Consider the following 24,043-nt stretch of genomic DNA (forward strand, 5'->3'; position numbering starts at 1 on the left):
TGGGTTGTACGTCAATGTAAAGAAAACAAAAATGCTCACCACTGGACCAATAAATAACATCATGATAAACGGAGAACAGCTTGAAGTTGTCAAAAACTTCATTTTTCTTGGATCCACTATCAGCACTCATGGAAGCAGCAGTCAAAAAAATCAACCAATGGATTGCAGTAGGCAAATCTGCTGTAAACGACCTCTTTAAAGTGTTCAAGAGCAAAGATATCAGTTTGAGGATTAAGGTGGTCCTGACCCAATCCCTGGTATTTTCAACAGCCTCATATGCATGTGAAAGTTGGACAGTGAATATAAAAGACCATAGAAGAATTGATGCATTTGAGTTATGGTACTAGAGAAGAGTATTCAAAGTACCATGGACTGCCAGAAGAACAAACAAATCTGTGTTGGAAGAAGTACAGCCAGAATGTCCCTTACAAGCCAGGTTGGCAAGAAGAGTTCATCTCTCATACTTTGGACACATTATTAGAAGGGAAAAGTCCCTGGAAAATGACATAATTCTTGATAAAGTGGAGGGTCAATGAAAAAGAGAAACACCCCTGCAACAAGACCCCTATAACATCAATGGGCTCAAGTGTAATGACAATTGTGAGGTTGTCACAGGAATGGGTATAAGGTCACTATGAGTTGGAACTGACTTGACAGCATGTAACAACAGCCTCCAGAACTGTGAGAGGAAGAAAATAAAAACGTGTTGTTCTAGGCCACCCAGTTAGGGGTAAATTGTTACAGCAACCTGGGAACTTAATACACAGCTCAAATAGTTCCTGATCATGTCTGTCTACACCGAAAGCCCCTCCCCAAGTCCAAGGTAACACTGTCTTTCCTGTATATCAGCAGGAGCCACCTAATAGGTCATCCTGTGTCCACTTAGGCCCCTCTCCTGTTACTCTACACAGGAGCCTGGGGTGATTCTGTAAAAAGGCAGTTCTGGCCAAGTCTGTTCCTATGGAAACCCATAGAGGGTCCCTGGAGCTCTAGCGTCTGAGGCCGCCTGCCTCTCCAGGGTTACCCCTCCTGCCATACACACATCCTCCTGTCCTGGGCTGCAGTCACAGTGGCTTTCTTATAGTCCCTCCACAACTAAGATTTTAATTGCTGTTCTTGTTAAGCGCCATCAAGTTGGTTCCAACTCATAGTGATCCTGTATAGGATTTCAGAGGCTTTGAATCTTTTTAGGAGCAGAAAGCCTCATCTTTCTCCCATGGAGTGGCTGGGGGACTTGAACCGTGTTCATGAGGTTTAAATCCCAGGAATGCTCACCACATCATTTCCCCTGATTAATTCACCCTTGGGAAGGTCTCCCAAAAACTGTTAGATAAGACCAGACCCATGTTAGACATCCAGTTTGTGTCTATATATAGACAGTCGAGTGTCTTGACCAAAGCCCATCTCCCTCACTCAACATTTAAACTCCTGAGAATAGAAACCATTTCTGTTTTGCTAATCATTGATTGAATCTCCAGGGAGGGACAGTATAGCATGTGGAACAAAGTATATGGCCAATAAATGTTTGTGACCACATGAAGGACTGAAATGATAAATGAAAGAATGAAATGCACCACTTATTATTAAGGTCCCTATTGCAACATCTGTTGCACCCTGGGAATCCTGGAAGTGGAGCACTGCCCCTCTCCGGGTATATTTCTCATTCTTGGTGAAATAATCCAAATTTCTGGCCACCAGGAAGTCCTGTTCCGGCAGGAAATGGAACAGGTTGGTTTACAAATTGAGCCTGGGGCTCCCTGCCAGGTCCCCAAGCAGAGGCCAAGCCAGTTTCCTAAGGAGGCCCTTCAGGTTTGGATTCATTTATTGCTATTGTTCCCACTGTCTTCCTTGCTTGAGTCTTGTCTTACTCTAGCTCCTCCACTTTATCCCTTTCTCCAGGGATCCTTGTCTCACCTCATAGATTATCAGTTTGCAGCTTTGGGAAAAAAGCAAATTGGGGGTGAAGCTAGATCTAGAATTGAGGGTGAAGCTAGTCACCCTGGTTTATAATACAAAATAGTAAAAGAAGTAAAATCAGTCATCTGTACCTGTCACAGTGCTCAGTAATTTACATGCATTGTTTTATGTAATCACTACAACAATCCTTCCAGGTATGAATGGTCTATCAGTGTTCACATTTCATAGAAGAAACTGAGACTTGGAGAGGTTAGAGAAAGACTAGAAACCATTCTACCAAATCTCAGGAAACTACATCCCACAAGCCAAATCTGGCCCACTGTGTTTTTCAGTAAAGTTTTGTTGAAACAGACCCATATTCATTCATTCTGTGTGTGTGTTATCTGTGATCGCTTTCAGGATACAACAGCAGAGTAGAGTAGTTAAGACAAACACCCACAGAGTCTGAAAAAATTACGATGTGGTCCTTTACAGAAAAAGTTTGCTGATCTTTGGTCTAGAATGAACAGGAAATGGTAAAAACATTCACTGCCCACCCCGCCCAGGAAGCAAGCCAAAATGTTAATCAGGTTACTGAGGGGAACCTATCCTCTCTTCCCAGGAGTCAAACTAGAATGTTAATCAGGTTACTGAGCGGAACCAATCCTCTGGTTTCCCTCTTATCTTCAAACAGGTCTGCAACCTAACCCAATTCTGACCCCATGTAAGTCTGCAATGCCCTATATTCGGGGCTCAGAATCTGGAAAAATTAGCTCCTCTGAGTCAGCCGGCTTAATAAAATCTGAAACTCTGCTTCACCTCTCCAATTGGCCACAGTTTCTTCAGCAATGGATCAAGAGCTGCTGTGACACTTTCAAATCTAAAACTGTTGTAACACATGACACCCTCTCCCCAACCTCTCTTTTACATTTGAACTCATTTTTCAGAGTGATTTTTACGCAGGTTTACAGCAACCACGTTGAGCACCCAGTACTTCTTCTTGTTGTTAAGTGCTGTCAAGTCAGTTCCAACTCATAGTGATCTTACATAGGTTTTCCCAGGAGAAGCTGGGTTTGAACTGCCAACCTTGTGGTTCGAAGTCCAGTGCTGATCCTATAGCACCACATTGTTGTTGTTGTTAAGTGCCGCCAAGTCGGTTCCGACCCATAGCGACCCTGTATAGGGTTTCCGAGGAGCTTCTGGTGAGCTTGAACCGCCGACCTTGCAGTTCAAACAGCTTTGTAGTCTGACACATTAACCCACAGCGCCACACCAGGACTCCACATCAGGAATCCAGTATTACAGGGGTCAATTGATCCAGCAGTGGCCACAGTTCCCTGTATGAGAATTGGACTGATCACCATACCTCTTACCCCACCATGGCCACAACTGACTGATCAAAGGTGGGCACTGACCCTACATAGCACCTGGGATTGACTTGCCTGACATAAATTAAAAGATGAAATAGACTAGCCGGGTTTCTCTCTTGGGGATTTCAATAAGGAAACAGAGAGACCAGAATATTCAAAGAAATGGAAACTATGGAGTCTTGAGGACAAGTTGAAGCTTGGGAGATGTGAGGATAAGTTGAAGCAGGGAGAGGAGATGATGGAGGCGTCCTACAGATGAATGTAGACTGTGTCTGAGAGAGGCCCTATGAGGACCTCAGTTTCAGCTCCCTTGTTGACAATCGTCTCTTCTTGGATTATCCACTAGAAGCTTTTGGTTGCAAATGACAGAAAACCCAATTCAAATGGCCATAAGCATTAATGAGCATACACTGACTCATATAACTGAAAAGTCCAAAGATATTTCAGGTTCAACTTAATCCAGCAGTTCTAATGATGTCACCTATGACCTGGTGTCTTGCAGACTCTCTGCCCTGCCTTTTGCTACATCAGCTTCATCATCAGTCTGCACTCTGGGCCTATCCTAGCGCTACTCTAGACTCTTCACACCTGGTGTTGAGAAGGCTGAAGCAATTCCACATCTCACAGCTTCAGACGAGATTGTCTGAAAAAAGAGAAGAACTTCCAGTAGCTCCTTCACATTCTAGAGGAAGACCTCCCTCACTGCATGGCATGTGTCACATGTCTATCCTTGAAACAATCCCTGTAGCCTCGGGGATGGGCTGCATCAATTAGATTAGACTCTCTACCACTTGTCGGTAGTTTTCTCATCAGTAATAACAACATTTGTGTGCTTATGTTCCAGGCTGCATAGTAAGGAATTTGACTCCTGGTGTGTCCCTGTAGGATCAGCACTGGACTGCGAACCACAAGCCAGCTGTTTAAACCCACCATCTGCTCCTCAGAAACCCTACACATACAGAGTCACGATGAGGTGGAATAGACTTGACAGCACTTAACAACAACAGCAAAGAGAGGTCTGGTGTTGGTCCCCATTTCCTGGGAGGTGAGGTAACCTCTAAATCCTTATAATTTTCTAATTCATACATGTATCATTGGATACTCCTTTATGCTATCAAGTGGGCTCCTAGGGAGGGGGCTGCTAGAGATTAAGTTCAACTATGTGAGGAATCAATCAGTCAGTCATGCTTATGTAATGAAGCCCCAGTAAAAACTCTGGACACTGATGCTCCGGTGAGCTTCCCAGGTTGGCAATACCCCATGTGTACTGTCACATCAATACTGAGAAGGTAATACATGCTGGAAACAGGGAGTTTGGGGTTTGGAATGCTCTTAGACGCTGCCATATGTGTCTCTTCCTTTGGCTTGTTCTAATTGGTTTCCTTTCCCTGGAATAAATGTGGCAATGAGTATGACAGCTTTCAATGATTCTTTCTAGTGAATTGTTGAACCTAAAGGTAATCTGTGTTAGAAGAAGTATAGCCAAAATGTTCCTTAAAAGCTAAGATTACCGTACAGTCCAGGAACAAAGGACCCTAGGACCTTCAAGGGAGAACAGCACAAGCAGAATGTGGGACCCTATACAGAGAAGCAGTGACACCAGAGATGAGGACATGGGGAAATAGAGCAGTTGAGGACTCCAGTCTCATTGAAAGACAAAATCAGCTAGGTAGGTGTCAGCAGCCAGGAGGCAGGCTTACAGAATGTGCCCTTTGGTTGTTTAAATGATTACATATTCCTGAGTGTTTTTGTGTACACCCCTCCACACACACACACACACACACACACACACACAATAATAAATAAATAAATAAATAAATAAACAAAAATAGAGAGAATAAAAGCAAAAATACTGTTGAATGATGATGCACAGAGGAGACTGTAATCATTGCAATGAAATGATGAGTGTAAAACCGATGTTCTCCCATGTAAACTATCACTCAATTTATAATAAAAACTTTAAAATTTTTAATTTAACAAAACGTACAGTGTTACTGAGTCAGTTTGGACTCATAATGACCCTACAGGACAGAAGAACTGCCCCGTTGGGTTTCTGAGACAATAAATCTTTAGGCAGCAGACAGCTTCATCTTTTTCCCGTGGAGCCACTGATGAGCTCAAACTACTGACCTTTCGGTTAGTAGACCAACGAGTAACCCGTTACCCTAACTGCTGTTGTTAAATGCCTTAGAGTCAGTTCTGACTCATAGCAACCCTGTGTAGCATTTCCGAGGAACGGATAGTGGATTTGAACCTCCGACCTTGCAGTCCAGTGCATTATCCCACAGCGTCACAACAGAACTACCACCCTACTAGGACTGCTGTTTCATTGGATAGCTCTGATTACCAGACTGTCTCCCTCATACTTCGAGCTTATTATTAGGAGGGGATCAGACCCTGAAGAAGGACAACATGCATGGTAAAGTAGAGGGTCAGCAAACAAGAGGGAGACCCCCAACAAGACAGACTGGCACAGTGGCAGCAACAATAGGCTTCAGCGCAGCCGCAGTGGTGAGGAGGGCTCAGGACCAGGCAGGGTTCAGTTCTGTTGTACATAGGGTCGCTACGGGTCGGAGCTGGCTCAACAGCACTTAACAACAACAAAGGTAATCCTGGGAAACCCCAGAACCTACCGTTGGTGTCAGAAGTGTGGAGGTCTATGCACTGAACCTTATAATACAGGCCCTGGGTTACATTTTATATGTGTTCTCTTAATGATCACAAAAGCCACAAAAGGTAGCTACTAGAATTATCCCCATTTCACCAATGAGGAAATCAAAGCTCGAGGGAGGAGACAACCTGACCAGGGTCACAGCCATCAGGAGGCAGAAATGAATGGGGTCTGTGCAATTCTGGAACCTGAGCTTTGATCAACTAGGCCCCTGCCTACTGGGGGAGGAGGTCTCTCAACATCTCCCAGATACTGTTGATCCACCTCTTGTTGCTATCCTGGTGACCTAAGTCCTTTGTTCAGAAGGAGGTATTTTGTCCAGACTCTCAAGCCTCAGACTGAGTTACTCAAAAGTCCAGCTTTTTAAGCACTTCTAAGTTCCTCTGGACTTTTAATTCTCCTTCCTCACTCTGTTTCCATGGAAACTGCTGGTCTCCTGCATCCCTTTCATCCTCCTCTCTGGGAAGCAAGGCCAGCTCTCCCGCACCCTCAGTAGCCAGGCCTGACCATTGCAAAGACCAAAGAAGCAACAAGCAAAAGAAACATTTCCAGGCAGAGAGAGAAACTGGGTTGGGCTTGTGATTTTTTTTCTTTGATGTGCTCCAAAGTAGCACCAGGTGCTCTGAGAAGCTCTGCCAATTACTGTGGCCTGCTGGCTACTGGCTGCAAAGTTGTCACCTTTTCTTCTGCATCGCGCCATCTCCAGCCACCATGGCTCCCCCCTCTTCCTGGGGCAGTGACTGTGGGGTCAGGGCATACACCTGCAGCATAAGCAAGCGTTTGCACCAGTCCTTGATATTGGATCACAACACTCAGGAAACCACTGGTAGCTGGGGATAGGAAAGTGAGGGAGTATCCCATTTTCCCCTGCTGGGAGAAGGAGGTACTGGTAACCAGCTAAACGCATAGGCATCCTGGAAACCACGGAGAGGATCATGAACCTCTGGTGGTCAGAATCCGGGATGAACTTCGTACATATCACCAAGGGGGGTGGCACCTGGTTTATAAGGACTCCATATACACTGGAAACTGGAGGAATGAAAGTGTTAGGATAGCCCGCATCTGTCAGGATTTGGATCGTTTAACAATCTTTCTGAACTTTGTTTCCTCCTCTTTAAAATGGATCTGATTCTGGGAGCCTAGTTGTGAGAACCATAAAGTAAGACAAATGAAAGCCCTCTTTAAAGGCATTTGAAGGTTGTTGTTGTTGATGGAAGAAAGAGGTCTTAGAGAAACAGCAAAACCTCAGATACCTACAAAGAATTGCTGGAGTGTCAATTCAATAAAAGACATACAGAAAAGAGTTAAAATCTGCTCACTGAATCTCCCTTTCCTATTCCTTCATGACTTCGTGATCTGAGTCCACGGTTTTCCTCCTATATTCATTTATGTTGTTGTTGCTAAGAGCCATGGAGTCAGTTCTGACTCAAAGTGCCCCTGCATAGAGGACTTCAGAGGAGCACTAACCCTTGTTGTTATTGTTGACTGCCGTCGAGTAGTTCTGACCCATAGCGACCCTATATAGAGTTTCCAAGGAGCGACTGGTGAGCTTGAACCGCTGACCTTGCAATTCAAACAACTTTGCAGTCTGGCACATTAACCCACAGCGCTAACCCTAGAGCACCACAAATTCAATGCTTCCCTAAGGTTAAGTAAGGCTCCTCCTTCTCTCTCTTACCAGGTCTTCTTTTTGTTTAGAGCAAGGCCATGGTTGGAAGTGGAGGACCAGCTTAGCAAGCCAGGAACACAGAGCTGTGAGTCTGCAAGACCAGCTTTACAAGCCGGGTCCTAAGCCCCTTTTGTTTCCAGGTGTCACACTAAGTGCTACCACTTCAGAACAAGAAAACTTCTCTTCATATCCCATATTGATAAAAATTATCATAATTTTTTGTTTTTGTTGAGAATACACACAACAAAACATACACCAATTCAACAGTTTCTACATGTCCAACTCAGTGACAGTAATTGTATTCTCCCAGCAGGACAACCATTCTCAGCCTCCTTTACTGAGTTGTGCCTACCTCATTAACATAAATTCCCTGTCCCCTAAGGCTCCTATCTAATCCTTCTTGTTGCTGTTGTCACTTTGTTAAGTGCTATGGAGTCAGTTCTGACTCATAGCGACCCTGTATAGGGTTTCCAATAAGTGGCTGATGGGTTTGATCCATCAACCTTGTGGTTCACAGTCCAGTGTTTATCTCACAGCACCACACCATGATTCCATATGTTGTTGTTGTTGTTAGGTGCCATTGAGTCAGTACCAAATCATAGCGACACGGAACGAAACACTGCCTGGTTCTGAGCCACCCTCACAATAGTTGCCACGCTTGAGCCCATTAATGCTGCCACTTTGCCAATCCATCTCACTGGGGGTCTTCCTCTTTTTCTCTGACCCTCCACCTGACAACATGATATCCTTCTCCAGTGACTGGTCCCTCCTGACAATATGACCAATGTATGAGAGACGAAGTTTGGCCATCCTGGCCTCCAAGGAGCACTCCGAATGCACCTCTTCCTACACAGATCTGTTGGTTCTTTTGGCAGCCCATGGCACTTAAAATATTCTCTTCCAACACCATAACTCAAAGGCATCAATTCTTCTATAGTCTTCCTTATTCACTGTCCAGCTTTTGCATGTATATTAAGTTATTGAAAATACCATGGCTTGGGTCAGGGGCACCTTAGTCCTCAAGCTGACATCTTTGCTCTTCAACACTTTTGAAAAGATCTTGTGCAGCAGATTTGCCTAATGCAATACGTCGTTTGATCTCTTGACTGTTGCATCCACGAGTGTTGATAGTTGACCCAAGAAGAATGAAGTTCTTAACAACTTCAATCTTTTCTCTGTTGATAGGAATGTTGTTTAATGGTCCAGTGGTGAGGATTTTTGTTTTCTTGACATTGACACGTAATCCATACCAAAGGCTGTGCTCTTTAATCTTCAACAGTAAATATTTTAAGTTCTCTTCACTTTCAGCAAGCAAGGTTGTATCATCTGCATATCACAGGTTGTTAATGAGTCTTCCTCCAATCCTGATGCCATGTTTTTCTTCATATAATCCAGCTTCTTGGATTATTTGCTCAGCATACAGGTTGAATAAGTATGGTGAAAGAATATAACCCTGTCACACACCTTTCTTAATTTTAAAACATTCAGTGTTCCCATGTTCTGTTAGAACAACTGCCTCTTGATTCATGTACAGATTCCTCATGTGCACAATTAAGTGTTCCAGAATACTCATATTTCGCAATGTTTCCATAGCTTGTCATGATCCATACAATTGAAAGCCTTTGCATAGTCAATAAAGCACAGGTAAACATCTTTCTGATATTCTCTGCTTTCAGCCAAGATCCACCAGACATCAGCAATGATATCCCTCATTCCACAACCTCTTCTGAATCCGGCTTGAACCTCTGGAAGTTCTCTGTCAATGTATGCTTACAGCCATTTCTGTATTACCTTTAGTAAAACTTTATTTGCATGGGATATCAAAGATATTGTCTAATGATTTCCACATTCTGTTGGGTCAACTCTCTTCGGAGTGGACACAAATACGGATCTCTTCCAATCAGTCAGCCAGATAGTTGTCTTACAAATTTCTTGGCATAGATGAGTGAGTGCCTCCTGTGCCACCTCACTTTCTTGAAAGATTTCCATTTTAATTTCATCAATTCCTGCTGCCTATATGACCTTGAATATACCCCACCAGAACTTAGAGAGATCATCTGAAGAACAGATTTGATACATTAAACACTAAAGACTGAAGACCAGAAGAGTTGTGGGATGACATCAAGAACATCATACACGAAGAAAGCAAAAAGTCATTAAGAAGACAAGAAAGAAGGTAAAGATCAAAATGGATGTCAGAAGAGACACTGATGCTTGCTCTCCAGTCTAGAGATGTTATAGCAAATGGAAGAAATGAGGAGGTACAAGAGCTGAACAGAAAATTTCACAGTTCAGCTCAAGAAGACAAAGCCAAATATTGCAACAAAATGTATAAAGATCAGAAAACCAAAAAGGAAGAACACGCTCAGCATTTCTCAAGCTGGGGGAACTGAAGAAAAAATTCAAGCCTTGACTTCTGTTATTGAAAGATTCTCTGGGCAAATTACTGAATGATGCAAAAAGCATCAAGAGAAGATGGAAGGAATACACAGAGTCACTGTACCAAAAGGAAATGGTTAATGTTCAACCATTTCAAAAGGTGGCATATGATCAAGAGCCAATGATACTGAAGGAGGAAGTCCAAGGTGCACTGAAGGAATGATTCCATATAGACTGATCTTAAAAGAGCATAATGCTCAAGGCAGACATCTCCCCAGTCAAGGTGACACCTTCCCATTGGAAAGTGGAAAGCAGGAGCTCCATTTTCTTTTCTACAAGGAAAATCAAATCAGCAAGAAAATACTGACTTTGGCCTAGAGAAAGCCAGAGAAAGCTCTCGGCCCCACTGATACAGGGCAGGGACTAGGGCAGGAAATGGTCAGAGGAGTCCAGATGTCTGGCTTCACAGCTGGATGGGGCTAGTCTGGCCTCCTGAAAGGCAGTGTAGCACAGGGGAGCCCACAGCTGTCTGCCCCAGGAAAGGATGCTGGCCAAGGATCTCTTGCCAAATTTACTGCTGATCGCTGGCTCATGAAGGGCAGCAGGAGCCCAATGGACCCTGAAATGAGTGAGCACACAAATGCATTGAATCCTCAGAATAATCTTATGAGGGAAATGCATTCCCATTTTGCAGAAGAGAAAAACTGAGGCACAGACAGGTTACATCATTTGCATAAGGCCACACAGCAAATTTTGGGATCTGAACTTAAGCAGCTTGGTTTATACTCCACATCAGTCACAGTTTGTCTTACTGTGGTGGCTTGTGTGTTGCTATGATACTGAAAGCTGTGACACCGGCATTTCAACTACCAGCAGAGTCACCCATGGTAGACGGGGTTCAGCAAAGCCTTCAGAGCAGGAAGAAAGGCCTGGCAACTTATTTTTAAAAATTAACTAATTAAAATCCTATGGATTACAACAGAATACTGCCCAAATATTGTGCTGGAAGATGAGCTCCCCCAGATTAAAAGGCCTTAGTACACCATACCCATGATAATGATCATGAGGATGGCACAGGGCTGGACATCAGTTCATTTTCATACAGAAAGTCACCAAGAATCACGACTAACTTGCCAGCAATTAACAGTAAGAGGTAGAGAGGTGGTGTCCCTAAACCAGGCAAGAGGGTTCTAGTGCCTCTGGACTCTCTTCTGTTACCAGCACCCCATCACAGAAAGCAACTGCCCTCACCCATCACCCATATCAGCCTCTGGCTTTTTATGACAGCTTTGCTCTCCCAGACTGACTCCACAAGGACTTATAAACACATCTGCCCTTGGGCCCCACGGGACCTACCACTCTGACTTGCCCCTTCCACATTCACTCTGAGCCTTAGCTTCCCCCCCTCTCGGTCTCCTCCAGGCATTCTTCATGCGACCTCCTTTTGATTCTCACTTACCTCCTTCCCTTTCACTCTCCCTTAGGAAGGCAGTTCAGTTATCACTCATTAGCACATGTTAATGAGCATCGATTCCTTCTCCAAGTGCACAGGAGTGAGGGAGCAGGAGGGATGGAGCTGCACTTGGGGGTAAGGCATTCACAAGGCTAGGACAAGTCCCAGCACTCAGGCCTCAAGAGCAAGGGCAGGCATCCCAGCTTCCAGCTTGTCCCCAAGTCTTGCCTTGCTGTGCGGTGCTCTCTTTGCTTTCCAATGAGCTCAGAACATCCTTTGGACATTCTCTGCTCAATGGGCAAGGGAAATTGCCTAAAGGCCCCTTTAAGGGCCATAGCTGAGAACTCTGTAGGGGAGGCCTGGGGTCCTTCATCAGAAGAGTGGCCCATAGCTGAGAACTCTGTAGGGGAGGCCTGGGGTCCTTCATCAGAAGAGTGGCCCCTGTCTTTCAGATTGTGCAAGGGACTTTATGCACTAGGGTACTTAATACTTGTAAAATTCATATTATTAGTATTGCTATCTCATCATCACTGTTATTATCATTGGTTGCTGTTGTTATGTGTTGTGGAGTCGGTTTCGACTCATAGTGAGCCTGTACAGGGTTTCCCAGGCTGTAAATCTTTACCGGAAGAGGCCTCATCTTTCTCCTGCGGAACAGCTGGTAGTTTCGAACTGCTGACCTTAAGGTTCGCAGCCCGATTTGTAACCACTACGCTACCAGAGCTCCTTGTTGGTACTGCTGTGTAAATGGTGCCCAAATCATTGAGATGAAACAAAGTGGCTGATTTGTTTAATGTAAAACTGATGAACTGCTCTGTAAACCTTCACTCAATTCACAATAAAAAGTTTTTTTAAAAAGACGAGTTCTGGTGGAGCAACGGCTAAAGTGCTTTGCTGAAAGGTGTCTCTGTTGGAACTCACCAGCAACTCCAGGGGAGAAAGGTGTTCCTGTAAAAATTACAGCCTTGGAAACCCTATGGGGCAGTTTTATTGTGGTCTATGGGGTCCTTAAGAGTCTTAATGGACTGGACCACAGTGAGTTTGCTTGGGTGGCACTCAAGAAGGTCAGCTAGGGAAGAAGGAAGAGTCTCTGGACACACACACAGACACCCGCCCTGGCAAATGTGCTGGCCTCCCACGGCCCGGGGCCCAACCCAGGGCCACCCTTGTCGGGCCGCGACCAAGTCACGATTCTCTGCACCCGCGCGCCCCCTGCTGGAGGCCGAGCGCGGACGCAGCCTCCAGACAGTATATAAAGGCAGCGTGGCGCGCTTGACCGAGACGCGAGCGAGAGCAGAGCCGGCGCAGAGGGAGAGCACTGTGCTGGCTGAGGTTTCCAAGCGGCTCGCCATGGCTGGTCCGCCTCAGCAGCCCCCTTACCTGCACCTTGCCGAGCTGACGGCATCCCAGTTCCTGGAAATCTGGAAGCATTTTGATTCAGACGGTCAGTAAAGCGCCCAACTTCTGGGCCCATCAGCTCCCAGGGGACCTGCGGTGGAGGGGAAGGGTACGCTCAATGCAGGCAGGGTTCATCTTTGCCCCAGCTGGGATTTGGGCCGCAGTCTGTTGGAAGTCTTGCATTAGGGGGACATCAGGGTGCTCAGGTGACAACTGTCAGTAACTTTTATTCCCTGACATCAGCAACAGAAAGCCCACCTGCTCTTGAAAAGCAGTCTCATTCTGGGCAAGTTGGAGCTTTCCCTGGGAGGAGGCCTGGGTGGGAGGGTGCCCGCTACTCCCCAATGTCATCTCCCCACCCTTCTCTTCAAGCTAACTTCCTGCCTTCAGCTGCTGCAGCCACAGGTCTCCCAAGCCCACTCATAGCTTTCCTCGTGTTTCCATTTTGTTGAATACCAGGTTAGCCCATCACCGTCCTGGGGACTGCACAGGCTTGGAGCAGGAGTGGAAGAAGGCAATGGGGGCCTTTGCACCCCTAAACTTCTTTTGCCCATTCTCCAGCCCCCATAGGCTTTTGGGTTTTTCAATCACAGCAGCAATGGGTATGGTAGCACAGGGTTAGGGTTCCAACCCCAGACCTGTCACCTCATGATGATGATCCTGGGTCCATCCCTCAGGGGATGGGGGTGGGGGAGCGGACAGGCACAGTATTAAATGCATTGTGACGGCCTCTAGCCTCTGTGTGGTTTTGATACTGACTCACCCACAAAGCAAGAGAACTGGATTGAATCGCCTTTTGAGGTGGTTTCCAGCACTGGCATTCCAAGAGTCTGTTACTCTTTGACTCAGGCACAAAGGGAGAGCCCCTTCAGAGGCTTCTCATATCACTAGAGACTCTTTCTCCATCACTCAAAAACAAAAAAAACCACAGATGATCCAGATGATCTGCTTTCATCTCTGGGGTCTTGGCTGGGGTGAGCATCTATCATTTCAGACCCAATGAAGGCTGGTGGTTCAGGATTGAGAGTGATAGGGATGGGGACAAGATAGAACATCTCAGATGGTGGCTCACTGATCTCTCCTGCCTCCCTTTCTCACCCAGGGGAAGTGTGGAAGTGGCTAAGTGGAGGCCCTCTGCACATAGCACTGTTGTTGTTAAGTACCACGGAATCAGTTCCGACTCACAGTGACCCTGTAGAGGGTTTCCGAGGCTGTAAATCTTTATGGAAGCAGAAAGCCTCATCTCTCTCCTACAGAACAGCTGGTAGTTTCGAACTGCCAACCTTGAGGTTAGCAGCCCAGTTTGTAACCACTACTCTACCAGAGCTCCTTCATAGCACTGTGGGATGGGTTAATGTCTGGAGCCACTAATCAGTGAAGCTGTGTCCTCCTGAACAAGCTGACAAAACTGAGGGGCAGGAGACAGAGCTGCTGGAGACCCCGTCTGTGAATTCCTGAAAGAGGTTGGATGATTGTTAAATCTGTAAAATGGGGCCAAGGAGGGGTTGCATTTCTAGTCCTCAAATCATGCAGTACCTTGGTGGAAAGGGTTATAAAGGCTTGCAGCCTCTTAGTATTCCAGATGACATGCACATTCCCTAAGGATGCTTCTGCCAGTTTATCTGCACCAGAGACTTGCATGATTCAAGGAAAGTTACCAAGTGGCCAAGGTTATACCACTGGTCTCTTGCCAGATGAGTCAGCTGTAAAGGAGAACTCCCCAATTCTGCTCTGTTCTCAGGGGGACAACCAGTGGTGCTCTCAGTAGTCATGCAAATCCTTACATTTCTATAAGACTTTTCAAAACACACTGTTGAGTCCCACCCTGTGAGGCTGCAGGGCACAATTTATTCTCTCTCTTTGTGCAGACAAGGAGTGACTTATCCAAGCTCATGCAGCAGGTGAATGGTGGGGTTAGTTCCTAGCCAAGGATTATTCCCACACTCCGGATTCTGGGTACCTGATGGGGTTGGAAGAGGAGTTTCCCCATGATGATAGGTATCTGAGAGGGCTTCAAAGAATTTGTGGAAAAATGTAATTAGAATATCATGGAATTTTTTCATGAACTTTTTGAAGCCCCTCATAAACTTCTCTTTCATTCTTCACCGAAGAGTCTCATCCCAGCCTTGGAGGTGATAGATTTGGAGAGGTCTTTGGCTTGGTTAGGTCATGACTAGGCTAGGACAAACCTAAGAGTCTTTAAAGACACCTCTATCTCCTATGCCAAAGGGGACCTAAAAGCTTATTTCTTGACCTCCTTGTCCACTGGGCTCCCCATTACCCTCTCTGGGACATGGCCTCAGGGAAGTTCTAAGGAGGAACCAGGAACTAACAGAGAAGGAAGACATAACAGAAGAGGATGAAAATGCCAAATAAGAAGGAAGAAAAAGTGATTTAGGAAAATGCAGATACAGCTAAGGAGGGTTCCACGCAACGATCCAAAAGAAGACTTGGGACTGCCTGGCTCTGTACCTTCTCTCTGACCTTCTTCCTCCTCTTGCTCCTCCTGACCACCCCTCAGCTACAACGAGCCACCTTCCTCCCCACATGTGCTCCCAGCCCTGCTCAGTCCTCTAGCTCCCTAACTCAGACTTTTGTTTTCAACTTGGGGTTTCTCTCTGTCTCTAAGGGTCTCCCTGCCACTCAAGACCTTAAAAACCTCTGGGAGAAGTTGCCTTTGCTGCTTACTGGGTCCCTGGAGTGAGCTCACTGGAACCCAATTAATCACAGGCACCTGTGAGAGGCAGCCACCTCCCCACCCCCTTTGGACTCCCACACCCCATAGTAAACAAAGAAAGCTAGACTCCAAGGAAGACAGGGAGCCAGGAGAGAAGAGGTAGTGGCCTTAACTCAGCCCATTGCTAAACAGGAAGAATCATACCCTAATGCCTTTGCCCAAAGAGTTATATTATTTTCAAAACGATCATTAGCATTGCACTGCAGGGGAGAAAGGAAGGAGCAGGCATTCTGAGAATGGGAAATTGGGACTCAAAGAGGCAAGGTTCTTTTCACAAGATCACCCAGGAAAGCCGAAGGGGAAACCCAAGTCCTGTCTCCCAACCTCCTGTACCATTCATTCCATGCACTCTTGCTTAGGGGTCAGCCACAGCTATGCCTTTGGAAGGATCCAGATGTTGTCTCTCAGAGACAAAGGCAGGGAAGGTGGTAGCCACGCCCACCCTATGTGCAGGGTAGAGATCGGGACTATTCTACATAACACCTCCATGTTCTAAATAACCCTTGTATCCATTGCTGTTGAGTCCATTCTAACTCATAGCAATTCTATGAGACAGAGTAAAACTGCCTCCTAGAGCTTCCTAGACCATAATCTTAATGGAAGCAGACTGCTACATCTTTCTCCCACAGAGCAACTGGTGGGTTTAAACCACCGACCTTCCTGTTAACAGCCAAGCATTGAGTCATGGTACCACCAGGACTCCTGAACGACCCTTATGAGGGAACTTCAAACAATTAAATGGGAAAATTCCATGATCTTTTCACTCAATTTTTCCAAAACCCCGTGTTCTTGACCCTATATGTCTAAGTCTGTTGATCTGTTGCTCATGGCCATGTCTTTGTCAAGATCCAGGGAACTACGTGGTCCCTACGAGATGAGCCATGGGGCTCCTATTCTGAGAGCCATGGATCAATTGAAGATCCATGCAGGGAGGAGACACAGAAGAGAACTCTCTTCACCTTGCTACTACCCCTGTGGCCTCAGGTCAGGTGGTGGAGGTCAAATGGAGCCATGGATTCTGTGCCAAAGGCCAGCAGACATTCATGAGGTCTGGGAACGAGACCCAGTCAGGAGTCCTACTCACTTCTGGGATTCTATATCATAGAAATTCACGTGCAGAAAGTTCTATCAACAAGGGGATCTATCTATTACAGTGTTTTGTGAAATATTGAAAATTTGGAGGATGGGAATGCCCTTCACTTGAGCATGGTAGTAACTATTACAATGAAATACCATGAGAACAGTAAGGTGGAGCTTTTACACTGACATGGAAAAATGGCAAAGATGTATTATAAAGAGAAAAACAAAAATGCAGCAGAATGCTATCATGGCATGAGCCCATTTTTTATTATTAGCAAAATGTGTATGTTGGGAGAGATTTTTAAAGACTCTAACTGAGCAGTACTGGTTATCTATTCTGCAAAGTAAACCCACTGCCATCAACTTGATTCTGACTCATAGTGACCCTCTCTAGGGTTTCCAAGACTTTAATCTTTATGGGAGCCTCATGTTTCTCCTGCAGAGCAGTTGGTAGACTTAGCTTACTGACGGGTGGTAAGTAGCCTAACACCTAACTCACAACATACCAGAGCACCACTCTGCAGTTGTTGTTAAGTATCCTGAAGTTGGTTCTGACTAATAAGGGACCCTATATAGGGTTTCTGAGGTGTGGCTGGTAGGTTGAAACTTCTGACCTTGCAGTTAGCAAGGTGCTTATCTAACAGCAACAGACCAGGATCCCAATGAAATGAAATGGAAGAGAACTTTCTTTCACTAATTTCTGTAGGATTTGAAAATCTTACAAAAGCATGCATTTATCTTGTGGTCAACAAAACAGTAAAGACGTAAGAAGAAAATAATTTTATGGCCACCCCCTCAAAATAAGATGTGTGTGTGTCTGGGTATGGGAATTTGCCCAGCCTTTCCTGGACAATCGTCTACCTCTAGATGATGCACCTGGTAAAGCGGGGATTTCTCTAAATTCTCATAGGACGGAGTCTTTGTCTCTTATCCTTGAGAGTCTTTGAGGACCCCAGCACTGAAGCACTTTGAAAATTCATGAAGGAAGGACAAGGGGTCAAGCAAAGCTGTGCCCCATCTTCCTACCTCTGTTCTCCCAAGTCCAATGGTAATAAAACCCAGTACCCTCAAACCCACACACCACTGAGGAATACTTGCTGAAACTACATGGCCAGAATTGCTAATTATTTGTCCTGTGAGGGTGGAGAGCAAGAACAACAGCACCTCTCAGAAGCTGAGAGAGAGAGGCCTGGGCAGCCTGCCTCGGAGTCACAAAGAATGTTCTTAGAGTAATCAAAGCCTAGAGACATGCCAAAATGGGGCTACAAAACATGTGATCTATATTAAATGTTTACATAAATACTGTTACACTGACAATGCAATATAACTGTGCTATTCATAAGATAATTCTATGATTTATAATTACATCTTGGCACGTGAAAGTCGCCGGAGTCTGGAGACTAGGACTGAGGTTAAAATTGTCTGATGACGACTTTCTTTTCACCCTGCCAGCATATCTCCATGGGTTTCTATACATCTCACTTGGAGATCATGTTAGTATTTGAGACTCTTTGGGGTAAGGGGAACCCTCCTGGCACCATATACTCTCTTACCTACCCTATATCTTGGGAGTGGCCCTATGAATAAGTCCTCCATCTCCTTCCACCTCCTATTTCCACCCTTGGCCCCTAGTCTTCACACTAGTGGCCTTTCCTGGCTGGGCAGTGTGGGTGTGCAGGTCTGTGTGAATCTTAGGCCTTGCTGATAGTGTCTGTATCAGTCAGCGGGTGGTGCTGTGTCTGTGAAGAGCTGGGGCTCCCCAGGGAGGCAGCCTCAGGGACAAACAAGACAGAGGAAGCACGCCAGCCAGTCAGCAAGCCAGCCACGCTGATCCGGGCATACCTGGCCAGCTCACGTGTTTATTCGCCTCCTCGACTTCAGTGGTTTTACTAGCCGAGCCCCTGGGGAAGTCTCCAGGGTTAAGGGGCCCCTTCAGGGAATTCTACTCCAACCCCAGGGAGCCAGAATTAATAGAGCAGGCTGCAGCTCTTGGAGAACAGCGCCGCCCCAGCCTGGAGGTTCTCCTGGGGATTGCATCATGTGCCCTCCTTTGCCAAGCTGGTCCCATCTGGAACCTCTGGTTTGGGCCTTCTGCCCTCCTCTTTGGCTCTCTGCTATCTCTTCTCTCACATGCAATCTGCCTGATCCTCTGGCCCTCCCCAGACCTGGGAATCAGCCCAGCATAAGGCTGTCAGATGTCCGCAGGTTCAGGGGGCCGCCCCTGGTCCAGAAGCAGCAAAGCCCAGAATCACAGATTCAAATGAGGTGCCTGAACAAGCATCCACTAGCTGCCCTCGCTGGGGTCTTTTCTTCCCCTGTGTATCAGAGAGACACTGAGACACACAGACACAGGTTGTGTCTTGGATGAGCAGAAGGAAACCAGGCCAGTGACCTCTGTGAGATGTGTGGCTGAATCTCTTAGGTGGAGTCCACAGCACCTGCCTTGCTCACCTGGCAAGAGCTGTAAAGCAAAGATGAGGAGGGAAATGGGAAGTTTTCCATAAAGGGCAACCACCATGCAAAGTAACATTACTGCTGGGGCAGAGCCAAGGGAAGCCAATTTCTTGCCCCAAAAGGTGGGTTTAAACTGTTCCAGGGGAAACTCAGGCAAAAGGGTAGAAGGTTATTTGCCTTGTGAGCAATCTGAACTCCATCAGTCAGTGCTGGTCTTATGAATGCCTCCTTGTGCCTCTTAATGAAGACCCCAAACCTGCATAACTTGCCCTTAAGACGCTCTCTAAACTGAGCATCCTAGAATGCAATGCTGGTTGGTGAACTGCATCTAGGCCAGTATTTCTCACACTTGAGGGGGCATCAAAATCACCAAGAAGCCTTGTTAAAACCCCAGAGATTGAAATTCAGTGGGGTGGTACCTGAGAGTGTTCATTTATAACGAGCTGTCAGGCAATGCTGACGTTGTAGGTCGAGACCATGCTAAGAACTACCAAGTCAGCTTGAAGAATCCCCTAGAAAGCAAGATCACAGATGGCTTGCTGAGCCCCACCCGCAAGGAGTCAGATTCAGTAGGTCCTGGGTGAGCCTGGGATTCTGCAGTTTTAATAGCCTTCTAGGTAAAGCTGATGCAGACTACATTTTCCTCTATAAATGGCCCCCTCACCAAGGGCTTACCAGACAAAAAATGAGAAATAAATGAAGATTTAGAATCCATAGAACTTAGTGTTCATTTTAAAAGCTGGTGGCAGAGGGATTAAGCATTGGACTACTAACCAAAAGGTCAGCAGTTCGAACCTACCAACCACTCCAAAAGAGAATGATGTGGTAGTCTGCTTCTGTAAAGATTTACCTCCTCAGAAACCCCGTGGAGCAGTTCTACTCTGTCCTATCTGGTCACTGTGTGTCAGAATCAGCTTAAAGGCGGTGGGTAGGGGTGGTTAGGACCTCCACATTCCATTTTCCAAATCTTTGGGTCTGAACTCTTAAGAATTCTTCCCTAGAAAATGTTCTGAAACAACAGTTCTCAAACCTTAATGTTCATACATTGTTAAAATGCAGTTTCAAGTTCAGCAGGTCTAGGTCTGGATCAGGGATTCTGTAATTCTAACAAACTCAGGTAACCAGATGCTAAGGGTACACAGACCACTGTCTGAGCAGCAAGCCTTGATCCTCCAAACCTACTAAATCAGAACCTGCATTTTAACAAGATCCCCCAGTAATTCTTATGCACATTCTATGTGCTGCTCTAAGGCAGTTCTTAACCCTGCCTGCACATGAGAATCACTTGAGGAGCTTTGCAAACGTATCCAGGCAAAGTCTCCACCCCATCCATCAAGTCAGAAACTCTGGGCATGGGATCCAGGCACTGTTGTTTTATAAGCTGCCCAGGAAATTCTAATACACAGCTGGGACTGAGAGCCACTACTCCAGAGAAAGCAGTATTGCTGAACTCTTCTGTCATGGATTGATCCAGAAGATCTGAAGTGTACACAGCACAAAACCGTTGTCCATTTATGCATGGTTTTACATTTTCCAGAGTTTTCTCAGCATGACCTTGTATGGCTTCCACAAAAAGCCTATACAATAGAGAGGGGAGATACAGTTATGCCCATTTTAGGGATGAAGAAACTGAGGCTCAGAGAGATTGACTTGCTCAGCACAATAGGGAGAATCATGGAGCTGCTGGTAGAATTATACCTCTTACTCAGAGAACCTTATACCTGTTCAACTCTTACAAGAGCTGTAAACACCAATCTCAGGAAGAAACAAGCAGACCTCCTTTCACTATAGAAGGGTCTTCAGTTACCATTTTCCAGATGTCTACAATCAAATTAAATAGAAAATAGAGTTGTCTCACTTTAAATTTTGGGAAACTGAGGGACAGTGGTGGTGAAGAATGGTAGCGAGAGTGGACTAAAGAAGGATACCAGTCCCTGGAGCCCAGCCCAGCCCCTCTCCCTAATGTTCTCAGGATGTGGTTTCATTAGGAGGTTAGGAGGGATGGTTACTATGGTAACCACATCCTTATCAATGCCCATCCACATGAGATTTTCTTAGTGACCAATTATCCCATTCATCTGAAAAGAGTCCTAGAAAAAACAAAACCCCTGTTTAATGCTGACATCTTCCCTAGAATGATGTAGGCCTAGCCAGCCTTGGATAACTGAGACTCAAAGGTGGTTGCTTTGAGAGATGCCAAGGTTGTGAAGGCCTGTTGCCCCAAGTGGCTGGGTAAGCCCACCCCTTCTCAACCTGCAGCCCCTTGCTGCTTATCAAATCTCTCTGTTCTTCACCCCCTGCCTTGAACTGGTTGGTTCTGGCCATCTGCCTGGCTGCCTCACTCACCTCCATTAAATGCTTTTGAGGAACAGAGCTATCTCACAGGGCACAAAGAAAAGTCTTGTCGAATTGAACCACATTTCTGTCTCTGTTGGGAAGTGGACAGAGGAGAGAGGAACATGGTGAAAGGGGTTCACGCAACTTTTAGAAGTGGGGAGCTTTGTTCTACAGTGTCGCCATCCCACCTCTGAGTCCCCTCTCCCTGCCCTTCCTCCTCTTCCTTCCCTGCCTCTGGTCCTGTGTCTAAAGACCATGAGTGCTGAGGATCACATAGGCCAGTGTTTTAAAATGTAGGTGGGAGGCACTACCTCATTTTATAGAGGGAAAACTGAGGTTCAGAGAGGCTAAGTGACTGGCTTAGAGTCCCATCCTGTCCACAATGACTCTCCATACCATCTCTATTACGCCATCGTTCCTTCCTTGCACTTGACGCTTAAATTCAGGTCCTTGTTTATGTCTGCCCCATTCCTTCCACCACTCAGAGATTGAGCCCCATGACATCGGATCTAGCTGGTCTTTGCATTCCCTGGTACCTGCACACAGCTCAGCACAGAGTGAATGAAGCCAGATCAGGTGTTAGGCTTGGCCTCGCTGTGTGAACCTGAGCACATTGCTCACCTTCTCTGTGCCTCAGGGTTGTCCTCTGTCACAAGGATCAGATTCTACTCTGCCCTGTGGTGAACACATGTGTAAGAGGATTGTAACCAGTTGGGTAGTAGGGGCTAGTTCGCGTACATCTTCACAGTTGCCATGGCAGTCCCCTCAGGGCGTTACACAGAGTGAGACCTCAAATGACCTGCTGGATCAAAATGGCAGGGTACAAAAAGAAGGTGAAAGCTCTGAAAAACTGAAGGTGCTAATATACTCTGAAATGGGCATGAACATGGTATTTCCCATGCTTACTGAAAGGAGTTCGATATAAAAGGTCATGTATTATATGATCATATTTATATATGGAATATCCAGAAAAGGTAAATCTGTAGAGACAACACAGATTTGTGGTTGTCAAGGACTGGAGGGAAAGGGGAGTAGGAATGAATATGGGGTTTTATTTGGGGTGATGAAAGTATTTTGGAACTTGATAAATGTGGTGTGTTTTTTTTAAGTGATATCAAATTGGTTCCAACTCAGAGCGACTCCATGTAAGGTTTCTGAGGCTTTATATCTTTGTGGGAGCACAAAGCCTCATCTTTCTCCTGCAAGTCAACTGGTGGGCTCAAACCGCAAACTTTGTGGTTCACAGTCCAGTGCTTATCCTGCAGAGCCACCATGCTCCCAACAGAAGAGGCAGTAGCACAAAATCATGAAGATATCCAAAGCCAGTGAGTGGTTTATTTTCAAATGGTTAGCTTTTTAAAAAATGGTTGATTACTCCTGATTTTAAAAAACTGAAGTTGTTCTATGTGCACAGGAGGTTTTGATGCTAGGAGATGTCCATGCTTACTCGCTGGGCAAGGTACTGCCTGGTTGTCTGAGTTTCTTGGGGTTGTTAAACTACTTTAAACCTTTCTAAAACAAGGCAGGGTACAAATAAAAGTATTTTTTCTTCATGAGTCTCAGAAAAACCCCATGGAAAAGGTGGCTCCTTGGGTCCCATTTTTCTGCTTTGCTTCTTGCCATTCAGATAAACACAGTGGGAGTGGTTCAGTGCCAGCCTTGCCTACTCTGCACTTCCAAATCTTCCCAACCAGGGCAAGAACCCAACATGAAGTTGTTGCACAGGCAGCAGACAGAGACCCCAGCCATGGGAGTGCTGGCGAGGCTCACCATGTGTCAGTGTTTCAAATGTATGAGGAAAGCACCCTCATTATCCCCATTTTCTACATGACAAACCTGCGGTTCAGACAGATGATGTGGTTGGCTTAGAGTACCATAGTGTATGTGACTGGGGCAGGAGAAGAGCCATGAGAAGGCGTTATGCTTCAACAAGAAGGGCCAGTAACTCTGCCAGCCTCTAAAGAGTAGGCAAATGGGGCTGAGAAGAAATGGGGGAGCAGCAGGGTCTGATGCAGAGCAGGGGTCCAGCAGACTGGAGGAGGAACTTTGCAGCATTGTGACCATCAGGTGGGGCCCCTTGAGTGCCTTCTAGCTGCTTTCTGACTGATCACAAACTGAAGTACACGCATGCACTCATTCACCTCCTGTGTCCCTCCAAGCCCTAGGTGTTCCAAGTAGGAAAATCATTTGTAAAGTTAGTGCAGAATAACTAATCCCAGTGTTGTGTGCACAATGACTCAGTTACAGTGAACTCAAAGCATGCGTATCCATTCTCTCCTAATAGCTCCTTAAGTTAGAATTGTGAACCATTGGTCATGCCGTGGTAGAATTCTTGCCTTCCATGTGACAGAACCATCACTCGTCTGTCAGTTTGTTGTACTGTGGTGGCTTGTGAGTTGCTGTGATTTTGAAAGCTATGCCACCAGTATTTTACATACCAGCAGGGTCACCCATGGTGGACAGGTTTCAGATGAGCTTCCAGATGAAGACAGACTAGGAAGAAGGAGTGATGAACTACTTCCGAATATTTAGTCACTGAAAACCTTATGGATAGCAGATAAACACTGTCAAGATATAGTGCCGGAAAATGAGCCCCTCA

The 24,043-nt window shown here is 45.9% G+C and overlaps 1 protein-coding gene across 1 annotated transcript in view; it reads left to right on the top strand.

Moving 5' to 3' along the window:
- Positions 1-12,788: 12,788 nt before the first annotated feature.
- The window catches only part of CALB2 (calbindin 2), a 31,874-nt gene continuing 20,619 nt past the window's right edge, over positions 12,789-24,043 (top strand). Inside the window, exon 1 of the mRNA XM_006860184.1 lies at positions 12,789-12,882. Coding sequence (XP_006860246.1) covers positions 12,789-12,882 — 94 coding nt within the window. The remainder of the gene's footprint in view (positions 12,883-24,043) is intronic.

This window comes from Chrysochloris asiatica, unplaced genomic scaffold, assembly GCF_000296735.1.
Source record: "Chrysochloris asiatica unplaced genomic scaffold, ChrAsi1.0 scaffold00037, whole genome shotgun sequence".
Classification (NCBI taxonomy): Eukaryota; Metazoa; Chordata; class Mammalia; order Afrosoricida; family Chrysochloridae; genus Chrysochloris; species Chrysochloris asiatica.